Source organism: Protopterus annectens, chromosome 2.part1 (assembly GCF_019279795.1).
Source record: "Protopterus annectens isolate FY-2018-M chromosome 2.part1, PAN1.0, whole genome shotgun sequence".
NCBI lineage: Eukaryota > Metazoa > Chordata > Ceratodontiformes > Protopteridae > Protopterus > Protopterus annectens.
This window is the reverse complement of record NC_056729.1, coordinates 1,734,730,897-1,734,756,481: the sequence shown is the minus strand read 5'-3', so window position 1 is coordinate 1,734,756,481 and position 25,585 is coordinate 1,734,730,897. Positions and strand designations below refer to the sequence as shown.

Sequence of the window (25,585 nt, the reverse complement as noted above, 5' to 3'; positions counted from 1 at the left end):
TGTAGTTATTACAGAACTAAATGCTAAAAATGCTTTATCATATCTTTTGGGAAGTTATACACCCCAAGTAACTACCATAGTAAAAATACACTCCTAAGAGTTGGCCCAGTTGTTCAGTTTTGTGGACAGTGACCTAACTTTTGACCAGCATGTGTCCATTATTGCAAGAAAGTCCTTTTATACTGCACAGCTTATTGTGCTGGGATTGTCTCCAGATTTAGGGATATCATTGACCACTTTTATTCTGCCCTCATTAGGCCAGTCATTGAATATAATGTCCCCTTTGGCATGTTTCTTTCCAGACACATGGAACAACTGGAACGCATACAGGGATACCTTATTAAAAGGATACATGGCCTAAACAGTATATCCTGCATGGACTGACCCAAAACCCTGTCACTATATTCAGTATACTTCATATCTTACAGACTGCTAAGTGGTGACCTGTGCTTGCTGTAGAAAGTATCCTCTGACCCAATACTGATGGCCCTACTGCACATCATCGAATCAGATGGCATCAGAGATACTCGGTCCAGGGATACAAACCTCTTTTGCAGCATTAGCAAAATGGATTGAAGGGACAGGTACATCTCAAAGATGATACCACTGCTCAAGAACAGACTTCCCAACCACATAAAACAAAGCACATCCCTCTCAGTATTCAATTTCAACATAGGTCTATGGATGGGTGATAGAAAATTTACCCCAGGACTACTCCAGCACTACTTATGGGCAGACGGAGCTCCCAAATGTTTTATCCCACGCATGGGTCCCCTCAAATTATGTATGGTATCATCCCAGTTATTTTCACAAGAGGTAATATATAATTATTGACCATGGGATGAGTAAGGCCACTCTAACAGCAAACAGGATAGGTTGATTCAAACACCAAAAGGGAAACTGGCTTGGCTTAAAATGGTCTGCAAGGGCAGTTATTGTAGTAAGTGGTGCCGGTTTCATAGGGGACACAAATAGACTCAGAACTATTAATGAGATGCTTCCTGTACTCAGTGCTGCAGGTTTCCTAGGAGGGGCAGATAGACTCAGAACTATTAATGAGATGCTTCCTGTACTCAGTGGTGCATGTTTCATAGGGGACGCATATAGACTCAGAACTATTAATGAGCTGCTCCCTGTTCTCAGTGGTGCAGGTTTCATAGGGGACGCATATAGACTCAGAACTATTAATGAAATGCTTCCTGTAGTTAGTGGTGCAGGTCAAATAGGGGACGCATATAGACTCAGAACTATTAATGATCTCCTTCCTGTAGTCAGTGGTGCAGGCTTCCTTGGGGGCGCATATAGACTCAGAACTATTAATGATCTCCTTCCTGTAGTCAGTGGTGCAGGCTTCCTTGGGGGCGCATATAGACTCAGAACTGTTAATGAGCTGCTCCCTGTTCTCAGTGCTGCAGGTTTCCATTTGCCTACTGTGTGCTGATGAAGACACTTACCCAGACAGCACTCTTAAGTTGCTTCGAGACAGGGCACTTGTATGTAGTGGGATTACCTTGTCAATTAAAAGAAAACAACAAAATAGATAAATAGATAGATAGATAGATAGATAGATAGATAGATAGATAGATAGACACATAGATAGACAGATAGATAGATATGGATATAGATATAGATTTAGATATAGATCCTGACTAATCATGTGATTGCACTAATTACCCTTTTATACTACCTTCTTTCATTAGTCTCTACTGCCCCCCCTGGGAAGCTTGTTTCAAATGCACCTTTGCAAGTAGTAACTGTTACAAATTATTACAAACCTTTGGATGGGTAATTAATCGCTGAATGTACTGTATATTTCCACAGATGTTTTACTATAACAGAACTCTTCTATCTTGTATTCTGAAATAGAAACTAGGATGATGTCCTACCTAGTATATATGCGTGATTTGTGTAATGTAGTTTAGAATCAGGTTTTTGCCTGGTATTTTCTACCTCCATTCTTTGCTTTTGTAGATAATTTCTCTGTGTTTGTTTCTATGTGGAGCTTTTGGCCCCGGGCCTCTGCTGAAAATGGAAATGTATCCAGCTGGACTAGCCCGGTAAACAAATGTAAAATAAAATAAAAAAAAAAATAAAAATAGATAGTTTTACCTTTTTTTCCTTCCTCTGAAAGTAATGTCTTCAACTGCAAGTGCAATAGAACTCTTTGATTCTACCCCTTGGTCTCCCCCCATTTATTACTCCCCAGCACTTTATTCTGACTCAACGTCTCTTGTGACAATAATAGATTCCACTACCTTACCTTCAGTCCTCTTTGTCCCTTACTAAAACTTTTCAGTCTTCATCTAGCCCTCTGCTTTCATAACCTCTTCTCTGTCACTTACTGTCATTTCATTGGCAACCTCCATTCAACCACAACACATTGAACTTTTGAATCCTTTCCAACTTTTATAATAGACAGATGCCTGTTCTTAACATACCAATATGCAGTTTCTGTTTACCCACATGAATTATGCTGCAACTCAGATCAGACTTCCTTCTTTTTTTTAATTTTAATATATTTCTTCTTCTTTGCAACTTCTAGCCACCAGCTTCCACCAGCTTCAATATTTGACCACTATTCAAGCAACTGTTGGTTTTGTAATATATATCGCTTGCCTCCGTTATGCCAGAACTGCTGTGCCACAGCACACATGAGGATTGTTACTTTGTGCCCACTAGATCTATACATGCTTTTGCCTATGTATCACCCCGGCTACAACTTATCCAATAGGAGTCACCAATAAGGTGCATCCAGCAGCCTCCATACTTCCTCCCAGGATTGGCAAACTAGTTTCAGATGCTTACTTGCCCTAGATGGCCTCTCTACTGCATCGGGTGCTAACTTGTCATCTATCATGTGGGTTGCAGTCAGGGGTTTGTCCCCCTCTGCCAAGGAGCCACTGAGTGATGTCCTCGTCTCATCTTCCTTTGTTGTCTAATGTACCCGATATCATGTACGACCTTTGTGTTGTTATTATCTACATATCCTGCACTAGACACAATAATGTTATTCAACCACATCTATAAAATCTTTATTACCACCCTTACAGCCTACGCTTGTTGCAATAAATAAGAATATAATGTTCTTTATTTTTAGGGCCATAGCCATAGACATTACCATATTATTATCATTTAGTGATCAGAACTTAACTACAACTGGTTTCATACAGCCAGTGTTTTGAAGGCCCACTCTATGTGCAAAATCTAGATTAATATTGAGAAGTTCTCTTGTATTATTTGCTTTTTTACAGCTCTGCAAAAAATGTTTGTAAGTTTGTAAAAATAATTATTGCTGTACAGATATTCAGGAGCTCTGATTATTCCAATATTTAAATTCCATATTAAAATTCACTACTGAATATTTTGAGGGAGGATTGAGTCTTCAGAAATGGTGGTCAAGGACACCATATATACAAATGACGTAGATATAGCAAACTTGCTGGCTGACAGATTCAGTGAAAACTTCGCCCCTCTGTCCCCCTCATCAGTAAATCAGGACATCCCCAGTACCTGCCTCCTTCCCTTTATATCTAGGGAACAGGTTATCACTGCTCTCTCAAAGGCAAAAAGTACAGCCTCCATGGGACCCAATAACATCCCAGGCTGCATCCTACCTGAACTCAGGCAGGAGCTTGCAGCACCATTGGGCACCCTATTCAACCAAAGCCTGAGTACTGGCTTAATCCCAGCTGAGTGGAGGACAGTCACTATCATCCCTTGCACAAAGGTGGAGCATCCACCAATCTGAGAAATTATAGACCCACCAGCCTAACTAGCCTCATCTGCAAAGCCATGGAATGGATTATCATGGATCTCATTACCAAGGATATTGGCAACCTCCAAACACTCAATCCCACACAGTTTGGCTTTGTCGAGGGGAGGTCATGTTTGGTTAAATTTGGTCGACTTCTTTGAGACAGTCACCAAAGCCATAGAAGAGGGGAAGATGGTGCACACCACCTAGCTTAACCTAGCCAAAGCCTTTGACACTATTTTCCACTCAGCCATAATAGAAAACTCTCTTAACTAGGCATCAAGCCATATGTTACCAGATGGGTACCTAACTGGCTCACTGATAGAACTCACCTAGTCAAAATAGGGGAAGCTACCTCAAGCAGTAGACCCACAACAAGTAGCATACCCCAGGGTTTGGTCTTGGGGCCTCTGTTATTTGTGATATACTTTTCTGAGGTGCAGGACCAAACCAGTGGACTATGGCTGACCAAGTTTGCAGTTGACTGCAAGCTGGGCACTGTCATCAATTCCCCTAGTGATGTGGACATCTTCCAAGGGGTCTCACCCAAACAACTGACTGGTGCCAAAGCATGGCCCCAAGCTAAACACCAAAAAATACATCATCGTCCCCTTTGAGGAGAGTGATGTCCTCACAAATCTTCACATTAATAATAATGTCCTAAGCATGCAATCAGTCATGAGGGATTGGGGCACCCAGGTTGATAGCAACCTGACTTTTGAATACCAAAAAATACATCATCATCCCCTTTGGGGAGAGTGACGTCCCTACAAATTGTCACATTAATAACAATATCCTAAGCATGCAATCAGTCATGAGGGATTTGGGCACCCAGGTTGATAGCAACCTGACTTTTTTACCACCATGTTGCTTCCATTGTATGGAAAGCTTTCTACATGGCCCACCTCATTAGTAAGGTTAGCTCATCTTGGGACAGGGAGGCCATTACATCCCTGTATTTTACTGACTGATAGCTATTGAATAGGCAGTTTTTAAACCATAGAAGGGTAGGCTGATAGAACTAATGAGGTTATTTGAAGTAGATGTTTGCTATGGCAAACTGTGCTGAAGGCTTTAGACAAGTCTAGAAATAAGGAGACTAGTTTGCTGTCTAGAAATAAGGAGACTAGTTTGCTGTCTAGAAATAAGGAGACTAGTTTGCTGTCTAGAAATAAGGAGATTAGTTTGCCGTTATCTGTAGCTTTATTGTCAGTATTGAGATAGGTTAGTAGTGCAGTGTTAGTACTATGGGAAGGACAGAAGCCATGTTGTGTGGGGGATAGGAGTTCTTCCGGAAGGAGATAGTTTAGCAATGGTTTATGAATATATTTTTCAATTATTTTGGAGACTGGGGATAAGATTGCTTTGGGTCTAAAATCAGTAATGTCTGTTGAAATTCCTCCTCTGTACAGTGGGATAATGTATGACTTTTTCCGGAGTGAGGGAACATGGGATTCCTGGACTGACCTATTTATGAAGAGTGAGGCAGGAAAGGCAATGCTATCAATTGCTATTTTAAGCTACTTGCTTGGAAGGTCATCAGCAGATGTAGAGCATGGTTTGAGTTTGTTTAAGAATAGTTTTATATAGGATGTCCTGCATTACCATTCTACTCTTTTTGGCCAGACCAATTGCATTATTTGTTTTTAGTCTCTTCCTTCCAGGAGGTGCACGACTATTTAGGATATTCAGGTAAGTTGTACTGAATTCATTTACATCATCATCTAAAGGGAAGATTTTTAGGAATTTCCAGTTAGTACATGATAGGGTAGCGATGAATATTTCTGAGATAAATTTTGAAAGGTTGCATGTTGTTTTACAAAAATGCTGTTTAAGTGGATGTGTGAGATGTCTGGTTCAATCGACTGGGAGATGATCACCGAGAGAGTCTGACATTGTAGCTGTAGTGATGTATTTGCTAGGGCCTGATACTAGGATCCAGTCTAATAGGGAATTTGATGTCTTGCTATAATGTGTGAGGCTAATAATTAGTTGAATGAACCCATCTAAGTTCATGCTAGATATAGAGCAGTTAGAGTTTTTGTCCAATCTAATGACATTTACATCACCTTGTAGTGTTTTCTTCTTCTGGAATTGTTATGGATATCCAGATTACGATATCTTCCAGGATAGCTGTATTGTCACAAGGAGGGATGGAAAGGACAGTAAAACATATTTGTTTATAATTGTTTCTTTTCAGGAAAGTAAGAAGAAGCCCTGCTGAATTCAGTTCTGGTGTTGGTTTGTTGTAAGGGGAAATGCGGTAGTTGTTGGGAAATATTAAAGCAATACCACCACTTTGCCTCTTTTTAAAATCATTATGGATGATGTCATAGGAAACAGGTATAATTTTGAAGTCATTTATGCCAAGTTTCAGTTACAGCGAGAATATCAGGCTCATATTGGATAATGCAGGCATGTGATTCAGCAATTATAGTCCTTATGCTTCTACCATTTATGGTAGCAAAAGTTAGATTACAGGGGGTGGGCATTGACAGCTGTGGGCGAGAGTGCTACATGGAAGAGAATTGTCTTGATGTTTATTGTGATGGGTGGGGTCAGGATTACAGTGAATATCTCCTTCTAGAACAATTTTAGTATATTGGGGAATTACTGATACTTGCTTGTTGGGGATTATTTTTCAACTTAATTTTGTTTTGGTTTGAGTTGAAATGGAGTTAGTCTATATTCGGAATAAAGGTAAGAGGCATCATTAAATAGGTTTGGCACAATGTGTGGAGAGCGTAGGAAGGAAACATCAGTAGACGGTTCGGACAGAATTGGAGAGATGCTGAGAGCCATTATAGAATCATGGCAGGATGAGAGATGGCCCAGTAGGAGTAGAAGAATACAGGATAAGCTGAGGAGTAACAGGATTAAATAAAGGGATCTATATTTTATTGATGCCAGGGAGTGGGCAAGTAGGAATCAAGAAGGAGACACAAATTTGGAGGGCAGTGGGATATTTAGAAGTGGTGAAGTCTGAAAGCTGGTAGCGGGTAGGTAGGAAAGAAATATTTTCTATAATGAAAAATAACTAGGTTGTTCTGGTATTTTCTTTGAAATGTAAGGAATAGAGGGGTTTAAAAGGCTGAAGTTACAGTTATATCACTGTGTTTCTTTTGGGAGATGCTGGTTCTTTTAGATGATGATTCATTTTACTCTTGTGCTATACATTAACTTCAGAGGAGGTTTGTTTCTTAATTTTCCACCATTGCATAATGTCACAGTTAATCTGTTTTTTTCTTAACTGTCTTCCATTGCATACTGTGACAACTAATCCATGGAGCTTCATAATTTATTTTCAGCAATATCCACTTCTCTGGTTTGATTTTCAGCTGGGATGCTTTCTGTGCGGAGTCTGCATGTCCTCTATGTGGTCGCGTGGGTTTCCTCCGGGTGCTCCGGTTTCCTCCCACATCCCAAAGACATGCAGTAGGTGGATTGGACACTCTGAATTGGCCCTAGGTGTGAGTGTGAGTGTGAATTTGTGCCTTCTGTGGAAGGTTGGGCTCTGGGCTGGCAACTCAACACTGTAAAACTTCACTGCCAATCATGAGCGGGCAGATGATCCGCTGTGGCAACCCCTAACTGGGAAAAGCCGAAAGAAGAAGAAGAGAAAAGGATACATTGTTTCTCCAAAATTAAACATTGGGAATTTGTTTAAAGTTTGTGTGCAACGATTTTTGTTATTACTTCTTTGTGTTCTCATTTATTTATTTATTTTACATTTGTTGACTGGGAGAGTCCAACTGGATTACGAGTCCATTTTCAGTGGAGGCCCGAGAGAAAAGCTCCAAGAGAACAATTTTTTACAAAACATAGTTTTAAGGACAGACTTTTGACGTACAATTTCCATAGAAGAGACTTTGACATGCATATTAACTAACAGATAGGATACATTCATTCTCTACAATATAATATTAAACTTCTAAAATATATTCCTAAGTTTAGGATTCCTGTGACAGATTTACTATCAGAGTAAAAGCAGAGAGACATATAATAAGGCTCCAAGAGAGCAGATGATGCTTGCTATAGTTGAGAAGGATAACAAATTGATTTACAATATGTCTTCTCCTGGTTTTAGTTGCTTATGGAGAGCTCAACATTGCTGGGGTAGTTTTCTCTAAGTCCTGGAGAGATGGGATGAGAGTAGATTAACAGTCTTAAGTGGGTACAGTACTATGATTGGTTGGCTTAGCAGAGTTACTTAAGTTAGGTGAAGTGTTCTAATGAGACATTAGCCAGGGGGGATACAGGAGCACAGTCGATTATTCAAAAAGTGAGCTTTAACAAGTTTCTTGAACTGTGATGGAGATTTGTTGTCAGTTATGTGGGCAGAAAGGGAGTTCCAGGTTTTTGCTATACAGTGGCTGTAGACATACTTACCAGCTTCATTGTTATATTTGGTTACTTTGAGGAGGTTTTGCAGTTGTATAGGGTTGCAAAAGATTTTGTAGGGCTGGGGTGTTTTCAGAGTTATGTATTATTTTTGGGCTAGTGATAATTGATTGAGTTGAAGTAGTAGTGGTAGTTCTAGTCAACTGAGTTTTTCTAGGCATTCATAGTGATGTGTTCTGATGGGAGAGGTTGTAGCAAATTTGGCTATCTTATTATAACAACTATCACGTTTGTTTAGGTCGGATTTGCGGAGATTTGTAAGCATGGGGTAGGCATAAAGTAGGGTGGATAGTAGGTGAGTCCTCGCTATTGTAGTTTTGGAGTAGTCAGTGAGGAATTTTTTATTGTGATACAGTAGGCCAAGTTTTTTATATACTTTTTTATAGTTATAGAAATATGTAGGTCAAATCTAAGGTGATTATCTATTTCAACCCCTAAGGGTTTGGTATGATTTGTGGGGGTGATTTTGGTCTTGTTAAATGAGGAGATGAATTAATCAGTGGGAGGTGTGGCTCTGTGGGAGCTAAAGAGTACTAGTTTTGTTTTACTTGGGTTCAGAATGAACCTTTGGTTTGTAATCCAAGTGTCTGCTAGGGAAAAGCATTCTTGTGTTAGGGAGTGAGGGATGTCAATTGATTTTCCTGCGCATATTATGGTGGTATCATCTGCATATTGCACTATTGAGGCTCTAGGAATACGGTTTGGGAGCTGATTGGTGAAGAGGGTAAAAAGAAGTGGCCCCAGGATGGAGCCTTGGGGTACTCCTAGGGAGACTGGTAGGGAGGGTGAGAGTTGGTTTTGCCACATAACAGCTTGTTTCCTTCCTTCTAGGTAGTTTTTGAACCAGGAGATGGCAGTGGTGGTAAGGTTTAGAGTTGCTAGTGAAAGAAGGAGTTTATTGTGGTTAACCATATTGAATGCTTTGGACAAGTCAAGGAAGGTGGCAGATACAAGGAGTCTGTTGTTTCTGTGAGTATTGACAATGATGGTGAATTCTGTTAGTGCGGTGGGGGTGCTATGGACGAGTCTAAAGCCATGTTGTTGTGTTGCTATTAGATTATTTTCTAGGAGATATTTAATTAGTTGCTTGTGTATTACCATCTCTAAAATTTTAGATAAAGGGGGTAGTATGGCTATAGGGCGGTAGTTATTGAGTTCCAGGGAGGTTCCCCCTTTATGTAGAGGGATGGTATGTGATATTTTCCATAGCTTGGGTACTATACACTCGGAGATGGATCTGTTAATTAGGATGGAGACAGGATATGATATGGCTTCTGCAGCCAGGTGGAGGTATTCAGTGGGTAATTTATCTGCAGCTAGAGACGTTGGTTTGAGCTTGCGGAGTAGTTTTTTATTGGATCTGGTTGGTTCTGGGTGGAAGCTGAACTTGGGGCAATTGTTAGTTGGGGTGTGGGGGTGGATTTGCAGGGGTGGGGATGTTGTCATAGGGTTGGTTGTTTGCACCCTCCTGGACACCCTGGCTAAGAACCACCAATAACGGACATTTCAAACCATACCTGAAAGGACTTACTGCTCCTTGAGTACCACTCACAGCAAAGATTACCTATGTAAAAGTATGTGCACTGCTCTTACACTTTGTTGTAGCTAACTTCATTACAACTAGGTCGCAGTGCGCTTCCCTGCCAGGCCAGCCAGCAGCCACAACCCCCCCCCTCTACAGCTTGATTATCCCACTTACTTTCTATAATTTCTATAATTACACCCCCTATCCCAACCTATGATAGCTCCCAACCCCCCCCTCTCTACAGCGTGATTATCCAACTTACTTTCTATAATTTCTATAATTACACCCCCTATCCCGACCTATAATAGCTCCCTCCTTCCCTTCAGCTGATATCTCTCCCTGGGGTCTCTACTGCATTACACTGACAGACCACTAGGTGGCGCTCCTCTACCTTCTTACTGTCCCCACTTCTTAACCCACACCCTCCTCATCTCCCTCATACAGCCCACTGACATCTTTCCTCTACTCTCTCCCCCACCTCTCTTCCAGTACTTCCTACCCACTTTTCACTCTACTTACACCCTTTCTCAGTCCTTCTTTAAAGCCTCCTACCTCTCTCTCTGTCCTTCACCTACATTCCTACACACCACTCCATTCTCAGTAGTCTTCTCCTAATACACATCTCTGCAAGACTTACCTCTGACTATTTCTCTTTACTGATTGTCTTCCTCAATTTTTCTCCTCCTTTGGCTCTTCCTGCTCCATTCACCCTGCAGGCTCACTCCACTCCTCTACCCTGCCCCCAAATTCCACCTGCCCCCAGCATCTCTACATTTATTCCTCACATACTCCTCCTACTATATTCATTTATCCAATCACAGCCCTCTTCCATAACCCCACCCCATTATTCATTTATCAAATCATAGTCCTCTTCTCATTTCCCCACCTACTCTTACTCCCCACCCACTTATACTCCTCCCACTCCACTTCCATCACCTCTCTACACTTAGTCCCCCCCATCCTGTCTACAAGTCTAACTCTCCCCATCCTCTTCTACACCTTCCCCCCCTCAATTTAGTATTTTAACTTCCATTACACTTCCCTCTTTGTTACCTCACCCATTCTAAACATGCCCCCCAACCCTTTACTATCCGACTCCCCTGCTCTCTTCTCTTCTTACTAATTCCTCTATATCTTGCTACTTCTTTCTCCCATAAAGCTCCTCCATTCCTACCTCCTACTCAAAATATCCCTAATACTCAACTAAATCTCTCCTACTTCCTCACTTCCACACCATATCATCTTCCATTATTCCACCCAACCTACTGCACCTCTTCCATCCCAAACTATTTTCCACCTCAACCAAAACTCTCTCTTAAACTACTACCAAATCCAGATAACTACCTAATATACAAACCTAATAGACTAAAACTTATTACCTGTAATGTCCTAGCCTTATCTGGAGACATTCATCCTAACGCCGGCCCCTGTCTCAGTACAAACCTCTCCATTCTTTCACCTCCTTCCTCCACCAACACAAACAACACTTTCCCCCATTCCCCTTCTCCACACACTTCCTCCTTTAGCACTCTTAAAATCTTCACTATCAATGCCCAGAGCCTTAATAACAAAATTCACCATGTACAAGCTTGGATTAATCACAACCAACCTGACATCTTAGCCATCTCTGAAACCTGGCTAAAACCCCATATTACTGACTCTGAAATCTTACCTCCAGGTTACCACATCCTCAGAGGTGACCATTTAAACAAAAAAGGTGGCGGCTCTGCTCTAATCTACTCCAACCTTCTCTCCCTAATCCCTCTTCAAATCCATACCCCTCAATTCAAAAATTCCGAAATCACAACAAGCCTTCTCCGTTTGAATAAACATAAGAATATCTGCATTATTTCCTTATATATCTCCCCTGGCAATAATATCACTACCCTTGAAAATATCCTTCACTGGGCCTCAACTGAAATAAAATATGAAACCTATATTCTTGGTGATGTCAATATTGACTGGAATAAAATTAACACACCATCCCCCTCCCTCACTATTAACCTTTACAACTTCTCCCAAGTAATCCATTCAACAACCCGTCCTAACAAAAACCCACCCCCCCTGGGACCATTATATATTGGATTCTAGTCTCCCATCCAAACAAAATCATTCTCTCTGGCACTATCCCTGACACCTTCAGTGACCATCTCCCTGCCTTCATTCATCGATCAACTAGCTCCATCCACCACCAACACCATTACATCCAAACTCGCAACCTTAGCAAATTCAATCTCTCAACTCTTTCCAACATTTTTAAACAAATTAACTGGCAAATCCTAAACACTCTTCCACTTGACAATGCTATAGAGCATTTCAACTCTATCTTCCTAATACTCTTAACTCCTTAGCCCCCCTAAGAAACAAATGAACCAAAGCCAACTCTGCTCCTTGACTGACTAAAGAAACTAAACAAATTATGCGCCACAGATACAAAGCTTGGAAGCTCTATCAGAAAAACAAACTATCTTCTACCTTGCTCCAATATACCCAACTCCGCAAACAAGTAAAAAAAACTTATCACTATGAACAAAAAAAACTACTATAATAAACTTCAGTCCAACAACAATAAGAATCCAAAACAATTCTGGAAATCAGTCAACTCTCTTGTCCATCCTGGATCAAGGAATAATCCCTGCCCTGATCCTAGTCTAACTGATAGTGAGTTGAGCTCCCACTTCAACACCTTCTTTACTGAATCCATGGCTAAACTAACCAAAACATTCCCAAATAATAACCCACCCAACCCCCTGTCCTCAGCACCCAACAACCCTAATAACTGTCCCCTTAATTTCAAGCTCAAACCTGTTTCCACCACCTTTATAAAAAACTTTTATCCAAACTCAAGCCTTGCTCTAATGCCCCTGACAACATACCCTCCTCCATCCTCAAATAAGCTGCCGAAGGTATTGCTCTCCCAGTTAGTATCCTGATCAACAGATCCATCATTGAGTCGTACGTACCCAAACTCTGGTGTTCAGCCTACATTCTACCTCTTCACAAAGGAGGTAAAAACATCACTATTTCTGACTTCTGCCCCATTGCCCTACTCTCTCCGATATCTAAAATACTTGAAAAATGTGTCCACCTCCAACTCTTGCCCTACCTAACTCAAAATCACCTTCTAACACCCACCCAGCACTGCTTCCAACCTGGCCACAGCACCATAACAGCCTTACTATCCTTCCTAGAAACTGTCAATCAAGCCCGAGATTCTGGACTTATTGTATCCACTATACTGCTAGATCTATCTAAAGCCTTCGACACCATCTCCCATACACACCTTCTCTCTCATCTCACCAATCTTAATCTCTCCCCTAATACTCTTTCCTGGTTCTCCAGTTACCTATCTGACAGATCTCAAGCTGTCAGATGGAAGAACTGCAACTCTTCCTTTCTGCCTACACCTACTGGCGTTCCTCAGGGGTCCATCCTCGGACCCATGCTTTTCAACATCTTTATAAATAACCTTCACACTGTCATCCCTGACACTACAGTCATCCAATACGCTGATGACTCTACCTTAGTCTGTGCTGCCCACAACATTTCTGAACTACTAACTAAGACTCAAACAGCTTTCTCCACTACAGAGAACTGGATGCACCAAAACCACCTCTCCCTCAACTCCAATAAATCAAAAATACTAATTTTCCTGCCCACCAGGGTTTCTTCCGTTGACAAAATCATCTTCAGTGTCCTAAGCCAAACTAACACTGATATTGAAGTGGTCCCCTCTGCAAAACTCCTTGGCATCACCATAGACGAACACCTTAAATTCGACCTCCACATACAACAAAACATAAAGAAAACCCACCAAAAGCTAGTTATGCTATATAGGAATAGCCAATTTCTCTCCAACTCCTCTAGGCATTCCCTAGCAATTACTTACCTCCTTCTGTCTCTTCTATATGGAGCCCCCCTTCTAACCAATCTGTCTGCTTCCAATACCTCTAAACTTGAATCTTGCTACAATAAGATCTCCAAATTTGCCACTAAATCCAAAATCTCAACTCACCACTGCCTTAGTCTAGAATCTCTGAACTGGTTAGAACTCCCTAACCACCTAGACTATCTCCAACTAACCACCACTCACAAATTAATATTCTCCCCAGATAAATGCTCAGCCTTAACGAACATCCTTCCCCTATACACCCCAAACAGATCCCTGAGATCTGAAAACCAAAACCTAATTTCCATCCACAAACCCAAACGTCCCGCTGGCCAGCTCCTACTCTCCTTCTCTCTAGGTAAAAAATGGAATTCCCTTCCTCCTTCTCTTAGGACTATACATAACACTGAATCCTTCAAAGCCCAACTTTTCTTACATCTATCTTCCACATGGAAATGCTCCTGCTTTCACCCTACATAAACACTAACGAGTCTCCCCACTAGCTCTCGACAATCCTCTTCCAGTTTACTCTCAAGTTTTTTTTTCTTTCTATTCCTCCAAAAGCAGAACTAGCAGACTTTAATTAACTCCAACTTTGTAAATATGTAAATATTGTAAACGTCTGAAGAACCTCAAAAAAAAAAGCCTGTTTTATACTGTCCTATGATGTATTTTGCAATTTCCTGAATGTATGAATCTCACTCTTCAATTTTACCTCTACATTATGCAACCTTTATTGTATTTTGTAACCTTTCATAGTATTGTATTGCTATTGGAGCTTTTCTCCCCGGGCCTCCACTGAAAATGGGCACTTCTCGGCCCAGTGGACTTCCCCAGTAATCAAACTGAAAATAAAATAAAAAAAATAAAATAAAATAAGGGTCTGGATGGTTTCTATAAAGTATTTATTAAACTGAGAGGGGATGTCTTCTTGGTTGTTATCTATTTTTGTGGTTGGGGTAGTTGTTTTAACTGGTTGTAGAATAGAGTTAATTGCTGCCCAAACGTTTTGTGGGTTGCTCCTGTGCTTATCCTGTAACTTTTGGTAGTAAGATATTTTGTCTGTTTTGGTGATTTTTTTGGCTTTGTTACATAGTTCAACGTATATTTGTTTGTTCAATTGGGATTTACTGTTGAGGTAGTTGGTCCAGGCCTTGTTTCTTTTTTGAGGAAGGATTTTGTGTCTGGGGTTAGCCAGGGGGCATATTTAGTTTTAATTGTTGTTGTTCTGGAGGGGGCATGATGGTTAAGGGTGTTTAAGAAAGTAGTATTGAAATATAGTACAGCTTCATCAAGAGGTAGGTTTTTTAGGGGGGTCCAGTTGCACATATTTAGGTCGTTTATAAAGTTGGAGCGGTTAAAGTGTGTTTTCTTTTTAATTAGGCACATAGATATTTGGGTCAGTGGTGGTGATTTTGATCTGAGTAAGAATGTGGCTTGGTGGTCACTCAGGGTGTCTGGCTGACACCCTGCTAGGGATATCAGTGATGGGTGGGATACGAGTATCCAATCTAGCGTGGATTGGTGTTTGGTTCTCTTGTCTGTTCTTGTGGGGGAAGTGATGAGTTGGGGTAGGCCATGTAGGTTAATATGGGAGAGTGGGTTATGACTGGAACAGTTTTGCCAGTCAGTATTAAGGTCTCCTAATACTATGCTTTCCTGGGGGAGGGAGTTAGATATCCATTCTAGGAGTTTTTCTGTAATGGGGATATTGATGCCTGGAGGGATGTAGCATCCTATGATGTTGATGTGTTTACTATCATTAAGTTTTAGTTTTGTTAGAGTGAGTTCAACTTTATGATGTCTGGGGCTGTTATGTCTACTTTCTTAAGAATGAGGTGAGATTTATACACTATAGACCCCCCCCCCTTTTTACTTATTCTATCACTACAGATTATATTGTAACCTGGTGGAGTGATTTCATTGTTGTGGTTGCCTGGTTTAAGCCAAGTCTCTGTTAGTATGACTCTCTCAGGTTGATAAAAGGAGAGTAGTGCATGAAGGTAGTGGACTTTGTTTAGTATACTTAACATTTAAATTTAAAATGAGGAGCGTGGATTTGTCTTGGTGGAGTAGGGTATCATTCAGGTTGAGGGTTGGGGCTCCTAGATTTTGTGGGCCTGGGTTTGGGTGTATATCACCGCAGCTAATGCATTGGGTTCTGAGGTAAAAATAGAGTTTGAGTAGTTTGTTTAGAGTCTTAAACTTCTTTATAGTTGTTTGGGACTGGTAGTGTGATGGCTATAATCTGTTTGCATAGTGGTGAATAAAGAAGGTTTGGTAGTGATATGGGACTAGTTGAGTAAAAGGGTGTGTTGTAATAATGTTAGTGGAAGTAGCTTTTCTTGGTATGTGGATAAAATTAAGTTGTTTTTGATGGTTGGTGATAGAAGTTAGCAGTGGGAGGGTGGATACATCTAGGAGCAATAGTAAGAGGTGTATGTATGTGGGTTTGGTAGTTTGGGCATGGATTGGTTGGGTTTGGTCATGAGTGAGAGATCTGCTTGGGATGGGGTGGTGTTCTCATTATGTTGTGGGCATTCTGACTACAAAATAAATAGCTTTTGCTTTGGTTACTTCAGTGGAATTATGCTTGCTAAGTAAAGTAAAATTCTGTTTGTATTTATAGTAGGTTGAACAGCTGTTCAGTTTCTTCCTGATTCCATATCATTTGACCTAGAATTCTAATGATGCAATTGTTAGCATTTATAATTTAACAGTCTGTAGAGGGTAGGTGTTTTGTATAGTCTACTGAAGATTTCACCATACAAATGCACCACAATCAGTAATTCAATAACTCAACAAATAAATGCAGATGCATTGAAGTAAAAGCAAATTAGAACAGAATACAATTCCTTATAAATTGTATAATGATTGACATACAGTATAGTAACATAGATGAAACACTAATAATTATCTGCCATGGGATAATTAAAAGCATTATACACACCCAGACAACACACACACACACACACACACACACACACACACACGCACGCACGCACGCACACACACACACACACACACACACACACACACACACACACACATTTATTTATTGCTTTTTGAAAAATAAAGGCATATATGTAAAATAGCACAAACTGTGTTTTGTTCTAAACAAATCAAACTAAGACAACATTTTTACTTATTTCAGCTACAAGAGAAATAAAAGTATTTTATTCCAATATCAAACATTCTTATACATGCCTTTTCCATGATGCACCGTACATTTATTAGTAGAGTTTTCCAGGCACCAGACTGAAAAACACTTAAACATTGATTAACTTAGACTAACTTCACTTAAGGTATCATGCCTTCATGAAAAAAAATTCCTGGAATGAGCCCTATAATTTTCCCAAACAGCAGTTTAGAAATTCTGTCTGCCAGCAGACAGCCAAGCAACATACAGGAGTCTCCTCTTAAGGTGCTTTCTATGCAGAGACAAATTTTGTTTTCCAATGTGAACTCCATGATTTCACTTCATTTTAAAATTATTTGCTTAAGACCCAGTGCGCTCCCTGGCCTTAATATATGTGAATTTATGTATTTATTTAATTTATTTTATTTTATTTATTTTTTGCTGACTGGGTTAGTCCCACTAGGTTAGTAGCCTCTTTTCAGGGAAGACATGATGTTTCTACACTGACTTCTTCAATCATTCTGACTACAGGAGGCTTTTGTGATAAAAGGTAAATTGTAGGCTTTCCTGTACCTATCTCTGACTTATTTTATAGTCTTTACTACTGGAGTCTTTTGAAAAGACCCAGTATTAGATCTGTGTATACTTTTCACTGTGACTATTTATTATTTCATTAATATTATTGTTTCATATTTAATGGCTGCTAACATTTCTAATATAAAAGTTTTGTCTTCACAGGAGGTGTAGATCTGTGACTATGCTGCTCCCCCTGCACAGTTTCTTGAGTTCCTTAAATTGTAGAAAGTCTTGACTAATGATCACATTATGGGGATAAGTTAGGCACTAAGTAACTGGATGAAAAACTTTACCTTGAGTTATGGAGTACTTTATCATTTTTTTGGTCTCCTCAGTCCTCATCTACACTTGCTTGGCCCCGACTGCCCCACATCTACGCTGGGTCTACCAGCTATTCTCCTACCACAACACTTACTCTGGTATTGCTGGAGCTTGTTGTGGATTGGAAGGGCATCCTAAGAGCTCAGCTTGGCTGTGTTTCTGTGTGAAGGGATATATTCTTTTAATGTCCTACCCACTACCTTTTTTCTTCCTCTAAACTCCTTGATTGCATCTAACAGCAACTTCTGAGCATATGAATGAGTGCCATCCCACCCAGGACAGGCATGCCCATCCCTTCCCTACTGCTCAATCAGTAGCCTGTGCCCTAGTCACTTAATTCCTCTATGCGACCGGAGCATCCTTGGGGTACTATATCCTATCCTAATCCCCAACACATAACTTAAATGTTTTTGGTTGCTAATAGTTTTGTGCTAACACACATACTGAGAACTAATAAGTATGATCATACTGCCAAACTCTTACAGGGGTGCACTTATTTCCCTTCCATAATTTCATTCCATTTAGTAAGCTTAGTAATACATAATAGCAGTAAGACAATTTCTAAGATTTGCTCCCCAAAGTAACATTGTCACATTTCATGGGCATACCTTCAGGTTCAGTTTACCTAGCAGCAGACTGACTAGCCTTAATAGGCATTGCATTTGCAGCATTACTATCATTGACTGGACAGTACTTAGCTCTAGGTCCCTTTCCAGCACATTTAAAACAAGTACCTTCAACTTGTAATGCATTTTGTTTGTTTATAGACCCAAATATATATCTAAGTTAATTCTTAGTATTAGTTTTTCTTGTATACAATTCCATTTTACATCTTTCAGTTTAAACAATTTCTCTCATACAACAACTAATGGTTCAGTAACTACAGAGTCACTCTGGGCTACATACTTTCTTAAATTACTAAGGAGTGTCCACTTAAAATATATCTACAGACAGTATTTTTTAAATTGTGTTTATATTATTTGCACCAGGTTCTAATCACAGTTGAAGAACATGGATTCAATTTGCCATTTATAACCTGATCTATGTGTATAGCAAATAAAGGTATGTAATCTACATACCTGGGTCTCAGGTGAAACAACATCTCTACATAAAATGTGTTTATTTAATTTTGTTAAACATGTACTCCAGTGTCTATAAGCCAATGCAGGTCTTCAATGATTCACCTGTTAGATGAGATAGCATTTTAGCCCACTTGGTTTGGGATCAGTCCTCTCTCTCTCTGCATACCATTCAAATGCTATCAGGTAAAAGCCACCTATCATTACTCAAACCAAACCTCTTCATAGGGTCACAAGTTCTTGAAATTCCCAACCCAGTCATTGATTGCCTCATCATAGCGGCTAGTTGTTGCTGAGCTATAATACATTGCTGCAAACTGGCCAAATGTCAGTCAGTCAGTGGTAGCTGGCATTTCCTACCTTCAGAGAGTCTTGTCAGTTATTACTACCTACAGTAATAGCTGCATTGTTTACTAACAATGTGTTCCAGTGATCATTAGTGGCTGTGGCATACTTCACCAATGCTCATTAGTGGCTGTGGCATACTTCACCAATGCTCATTAGTGGCTGTGGCACACTTCACCAATGTTCATTAGTGGCTGTGGCATACTTCACCAATGCTCATTAGTGGCTGTGGCATACTTCACCAATGCTTTTCATTATTTTTTCAAGTTGGAACTTGAGACAGTATTTACACCCCACATAAAGATGGTTATAAAGTTGCAGTACAGACAACACATACAGTTGTTTATGATAACACCAAGTCAAGTATTGTGACAGGGTGGTCTCTTTTCATTCACAGCTTGCTGTAGGATGGTATACTCTTGCATGGAGTACAATCCTGTCACACCTAGAAGGAAAGCAAAAAGTGGGGTGAATCTTTTCTCCTCTTAACCGCTATGGAGTATGCATCTCCACTCTTCAAATCACATCAAATATACCTTCAGTAGCACAATTTTTTGCATCTTCACGGTGGTTGTCAGTAGCAGGGATCATACATTTCCTATCATTTCCATCCTTAGCATCTTTTTCCCAATATACCCAACATCCCTCCTCAGCCAATGTCCAAACCAATGCAATCTCGCCTCTCTGACTTTGTCTGCAAACCGTCCAACCTGAGCTGACCCTCTAATATACTGATTCCTAATCCTGTCCATCCTCGTCACACCCAGTGCAAACTGTCTCCAACCCATATAATATAGCTGGTCTCAATACCCTCTTTTAGACCTTCCCTTTCACTCTTACTGGTACCCATCTGTCACAAATCACTCCTGACACTCTTCTCCACCCATTCCACCATGCCTGTACTCTCTTCTTCACCTCTCTTCCACACTCACTATTACTCTGAACTATTGATCCCAAGTATTTAAACTCATCCACCTTCACCACCTCTAATCCCTGCATCCACACCATTCCTCTATCCTCCCTCTCATTCACACACATATATTCTGTCTTAGTCCTGCTGACCTTCATTCCTCTCCTCTCTAGAGCATATCTCCACCTCTCCAGGGTCTCCTCAACCTGTTCCCTACTCTCACTATATATCACAATGTCATCTGCAAACATCATAGTCCACGGGGACTCCTGTCTGATCTCGTCTGTCAACCTGTCCATCACCACTGAAAACAATACAGATTTAATGAAAATTTAATGATAATAAATTAAAGTTTTGCCAGCTTAAACAGAAAAATAAGTTGTTTCACTGGAAAAATGAAATAGTGCTATTTCCAGTCATATTTCAATGAAACTTCACAAAGCAGAGCAGAAGAAACAGTAGTTAAAACAGGACATATTCCTCAGTGTTTCAGGTACCTGTATTCTTTTAACTAGGCACACAGCAATATATAAAAGAAGGCTGGCAGTAACTTGACGTCATCCTCTAATTTTCCTCATAAGCAGGATAAATCCAATTCAATCAGGAAGCCAGGCTTTTATTCCACAATATTGCCTTCTCATCCCATACAAAATTTCTGAGACTTCTACCTGAATACCCTCTATGATTAGAGGCAAGCAAATTTAATGTCCATTAGTGAGGATACTCTTAATATACCTGCTGGAACAGCTATGTCTTATTAGTTTTTTGCATGAATTTAGGCCCTGCATCTACCATCCATTAAGCTCAAACTAGTGAGTAATATCCCAGACTCATCAGTGACTTTATCAGCTCCAAAATGCTTTATCCCATCCATTGGTCCTCTCAAGTTATTTATGATATGATCACAGTTGCCAGTCTCTAACCAAATGGGAAAGGTTAATTCTAACACAAAAAGGGAAACTAACTAGGAATTAAATGTCCCGAAGGGCAACTCACCTAGTACTTACCTATGAACCTATGACATGCCTTTCTTCTATTTCCCCTAGTGTTCAGTGCTTACCTGTGTGTGTGTGTGTGTGTGTGTGTGTGTGTGTGTGTGTGTGTGTGTGTGTGTGTGTGTGTGTGTGTGTGTGCATGTGTGTGTGTGTGTGTGTGTGTGTGTGTGTGTGTGTGTGTGTGTGTGCGTGCGTGTGTGTGTGTGTGTGTGTGTGTGTGTGTGTGTGTGTGTGTGTGTGTGTGTGTGTGTGTGTGTGTGAGAGTTGTTTCTGTATATTTGTATAATGCCAAGTAAGTCTTGTTCTCTCTGCATATACAGTGACTACCTTTCATCTAAATTTAAACAGGCTAGCAAATTCTTTTGGACTGTTTATTTGCATAGCATGCATATAGACAGACATGTAGAACACCATCACATAACTAACATATTAGACAAGTGTCACCAGCCTATGTATAGACAGCCAATTACTCTAAGTGTATATTGGTTATTATGAGTATATAACATGTTTTAGAAAAGATATGAGTGGAATCTGAGGAAGGGCAAAAGCCTGAAAGCGCTTATTCTTTTTATCACTGTTTTAATAAAAAGTTATACCATTTTTTGTGGTGGTCCAAGGAGGTTTTCTACTTGACATTGCTTATTGCCTGGTGACCCGTTAACATGGACCTTTCCTGTGCTTGTTTGCTCTTTCTAAGTGTTATAATGTTATTGTACCTTGTATATCAGCATTATACACAAGTGCAGTTTGTTCAGTTTAATACTACCTCACATGCAATTTCACATTTTGCTTAGAGCAATTTTCTGTCTGTTTTCAATCTTACCACTAAAAAAAGAGAAAACACAGTGTATCTCTTTTTTTTTTATGCTGAAATAAAGTCTATGGTTTCAGGGTATTAAGGCAGTTAATAAGACTAGATAAATAAATAAAATAACTTTAGAAGGGTTGTAAGTCAGTCAGAAGTATGAGTACATAATTGCGTAATAAAATAGGCAAATGGCACAAACATTACATTACATATAGTATAGCTCCATGGCACAGAGGGATAAAGGTCCAACTGTGACCCAAATAACTTGACTAATGTCAGGGACACTATAGGGGATGGAGTGGGTGATGTATCTGCTACCTTGATCATAATGGCAGTAGGAGAGTTGGTTAGGCCTTCTGCTCTACTCACACCTAGAGAAAGCTGTGGGTATATCAATAAAAAGACATAATACACCCAAATACACTAGCATTCAGAAAATGATGGGAGATGGTCCAGCAAAGCCACATAAGCTGCAATTAGAGCCTGTGTTCATAGACGTGCACAATTCCATTGGCCAATGCTGCAAGTAAAGCTGCAATTTGTCACTGGGGATCAGGAGTTATCTCACATCTAAAATACACCAGATGGCTGCCTGGATTGTGGCCTTACCTGGCCATTACTTGCTCTGTGGGGAAACTAATTTAGGCTAATAGTTTCATAGGTGGTTACTAGGTATGCTGCTGTCTGTGAAACCATTAAAGAGCCTAGCCCAAATTCCCAATTATCCTAAAGCACTATCCATTTAAAAGACTTTCTCAAAGTCACGCAACAGGCAAGTGAAGGATGAGGGAATCAAACCCTGGACCACAGGAAGTTTCTCCTTAACAACTCACAGCTTTAAGCCTCTTCACCAACTACGAGACCCACGATGGGAACAACCTGATCAAAGTGGTCATGTAGGGTCCAATGGCTGGCAGACAGCAAGGAATAAATAAAGATACTTAAAAAATAATAACAAGTGGTCTCTTGTTTTCTTTTTCCCACTCAGTCTCTCAGTTCTAAAATGATGATGTACACAATGGGCTGTAATTATACATTACCTGTCTTTTTCTCTTCACAATTTTGGCATTCCTAGCTATGCAAATACCACTGTTTAGAGGAACCCAATTCCTGGAGCATATCACTAGCTTGATCTTGTCTTTATCAAGTTCTTTAAAAGACATTTCAGCCATTATATGAAGGTCTAACCTTTCAAGGTTCCAGTTGGAATACTCAGAACATCCAAGCTCAAATTACAGTTTCCGCATAACTGTTGAAGTTCAAAATGCTTATAGCATATGTACTCAAGTTATTCGAGGTCTGACAGTTAAAATTATGTTAAGATTAGCAAGATACATTTTTGCAGCGGAGCAAGAATCTAGCACCTGCATGTAGGTTTGCCATCCCAAACTCATTACTTTATTCTTCTCAATATAAATGCACCTCAGAGAAAGAGTGATTCCTGACAGGCAGTTTAAATCCTGCTTCACTGTTACTTCAGGCAGCCGCGAGACTGAAGCATGCAAAATACGCTGACCTTTAAGTAGCAGTAATCACTCAGAAGTGAAGTAAGAGTACATGACACAGCAGCACTGATTTATCGTTCTTAGCAAAATAAAACTCAATTTTCATGAGATGAAGTCTAGGAATTATGCCCGTGATTTTTAAGTTTATTAGATCTTCATGGCTGGTCATTTCAGTGATTCCACTACAGTTTTGAGTGCATATATATAGATTAGATATAGATATCTAATCTATATAGATAGATAGACAGAGAGATATATATCTAATCTACCTTTAAGCATAAATTACATAGATATACAGATATATATATATATATATATATATATATATATATATATATATATATATATATGTATATATATATATATATATATATATATATATATATATATATATAGACACAGTTGTAGATATAGATATAGATTAGTTATAGATATAGATACAGATACAGATACAGATATAGATATAGATATAGATATAGATATAGATATACATATAGATATAAGTATAGCTATAAAGAGTGATAGATATGCAAAATTAAAACAGGGTCTGGGTACAGAAGATTCGGTAAAGCAAATTGACAGTATTATAAGCACTATATATGGGAAGCAATACATGTTGTCGTCAATGAGTGTTAGGGATAAAATGCCAAATTCCATTCCCTCGTGTTTTTCTAATACTCAGTCCAGTTTCATGTTTGTTTTGATATTTTTGCTAGAAAAATGGAAAATCAGCATCTCTGCACATCTGCAAGTACCATCTAGTGATACAATGCTTCAGTAACAATGATGCATAGCATGTGAAAAGTACAATTTACCTGTTAACACCTTTATCAGATATCACTTAGGTCACGTATGCTGCTTAAAAGCTGACCTGCTAAGTGTTTTACCAATATTCTTTCAAAAGATCCAATTAATATCCTGCTAACATTCATGCTAGTGTTGACAGAATATATTGAGGAGTATTAATATAGACACTCATTCTAAATAATGAGGTTTCACCTATGAATATATTATCTAAATGTGTCATAGCCCTTAATGTCTGTGTTGTTATTATGACAAATTTCATTCTGAACTTTTTGCATAACCAGTTTAATGAAAATACTTTGCAGGTAAGTGGAAGCACTAATTCGTTAACATGTGATTTATTTTTCAGATCCTTTAGATTGTACTGCATGTCCCGACTCTCAGTGGTCACCTAAAAAAAGTACAGTTTGCTATGACAGAACCCTAATCTACACTTTTTGGGGTGATCCTGCAGTAATTGGTTTGCTCATTATGTTATCTATCAGCCTGATTTTAATTATTAGCGTCATCATCTTGTTTATGAAGAAGCTTGACAGTCCCATGGTGCAGGCTTCAGGTGGCAACATGTGTGTGCTTACGTTGTTTGCATTGATTTCCTTATGCACCAGTGCCCTGTCGTTTATCGGGAGACCCACTGACACTATTTGTAAGATCCAGCAGCTATGGTTTTCTACAAGTCTTATTGTTGTACTCTCTACAATGCTAATCAAATCGCTTCAGCTTCTGTTATCAACTGAATGCCAAAGCCTGCCAGTGTCATATATCAAGTGGCTAAAGGGTCCTGGAACTTGGTTTATAATTTTTTTTAATATCTGCATTCATTATGCCATATGGGGTTGGTATTTTTATACTGGCCCCCCTCAGGTAAAAGAAGATTACAGTACATCACCATCTGCAATAGTTCTTTATTGTGACATCAATTCTTTTGTAAACTTTTGTATTATGTTTGGGCATAATGCATGCCTTGCCTTTATATGCTTTTTCTGCAGTTTTATGGTACAACCCCCTGTTAAAACCTACAACATGTCAAGAGGGATCACTTTCTCCATGTTAGGGTGTTTGCTTGTCTGGACATTCTTTATTCCTATATTTGCTACAATTCAGTGTAAATTAAAGGCTGCCGTACAGATGAACACAATTATGCTTTGCTCTTTGATAATAACAGGATTATACTTCCTTCCTAAGTGTTACATCATTTTATTTAAGCCTGAAAAGAATACGATTTCATATTTCCTGCAACATTCTATGAACCTCCGTTCTGTAAATGAAGGTGCAACAACCTCAAGTGAAGAAAGTCATAGAAGTAACAGTACCATGACTGAAAATCAACCACAGTAACAAATCAGTTCTATCCTCCAAAGTCAGACTCAGCAGAGCAAAGACCAACCACACAAAGATTAAAATTAAAGCTGCAAGATTACTCATTAGTTTTGACAATGACATCTTCACAACTACACCTATTTTTTTTTTGTTGGTAAACCAGGTTCATAGATTTTTTTTTTATGAACATTGGTCTTGGTTCTGTTATAATATC

The 25,585-nt window shown here is 39.5% G+C and overlaps 1 protein-coding gene across 1 annotated transcript in view; it reads left to right on the top strand.

The window, feature by feature from the left end:
- Positions 1 to 25,585, top strand: part of TAS1R3 (taste 1 receptor member 3) — a 228,669-nt gene that overhangs the window by 203,061 nt on the left and 23 nt on the right. The window contains exon 5 of the mRNA XM_044063601.1: positions 24,401 to 25,585. This exon is cut by the window's right edge and continues 23 nt beyond it. Coding sequence (XP_043919536.1) covers positions 24,401 to 25,389 — 989 coding nt within the window. The 3' untranslated portion in view covers positions 25,390 to 25,585. The remainder of the gene's footprint in view (positions 1 to 24,400) is intronic.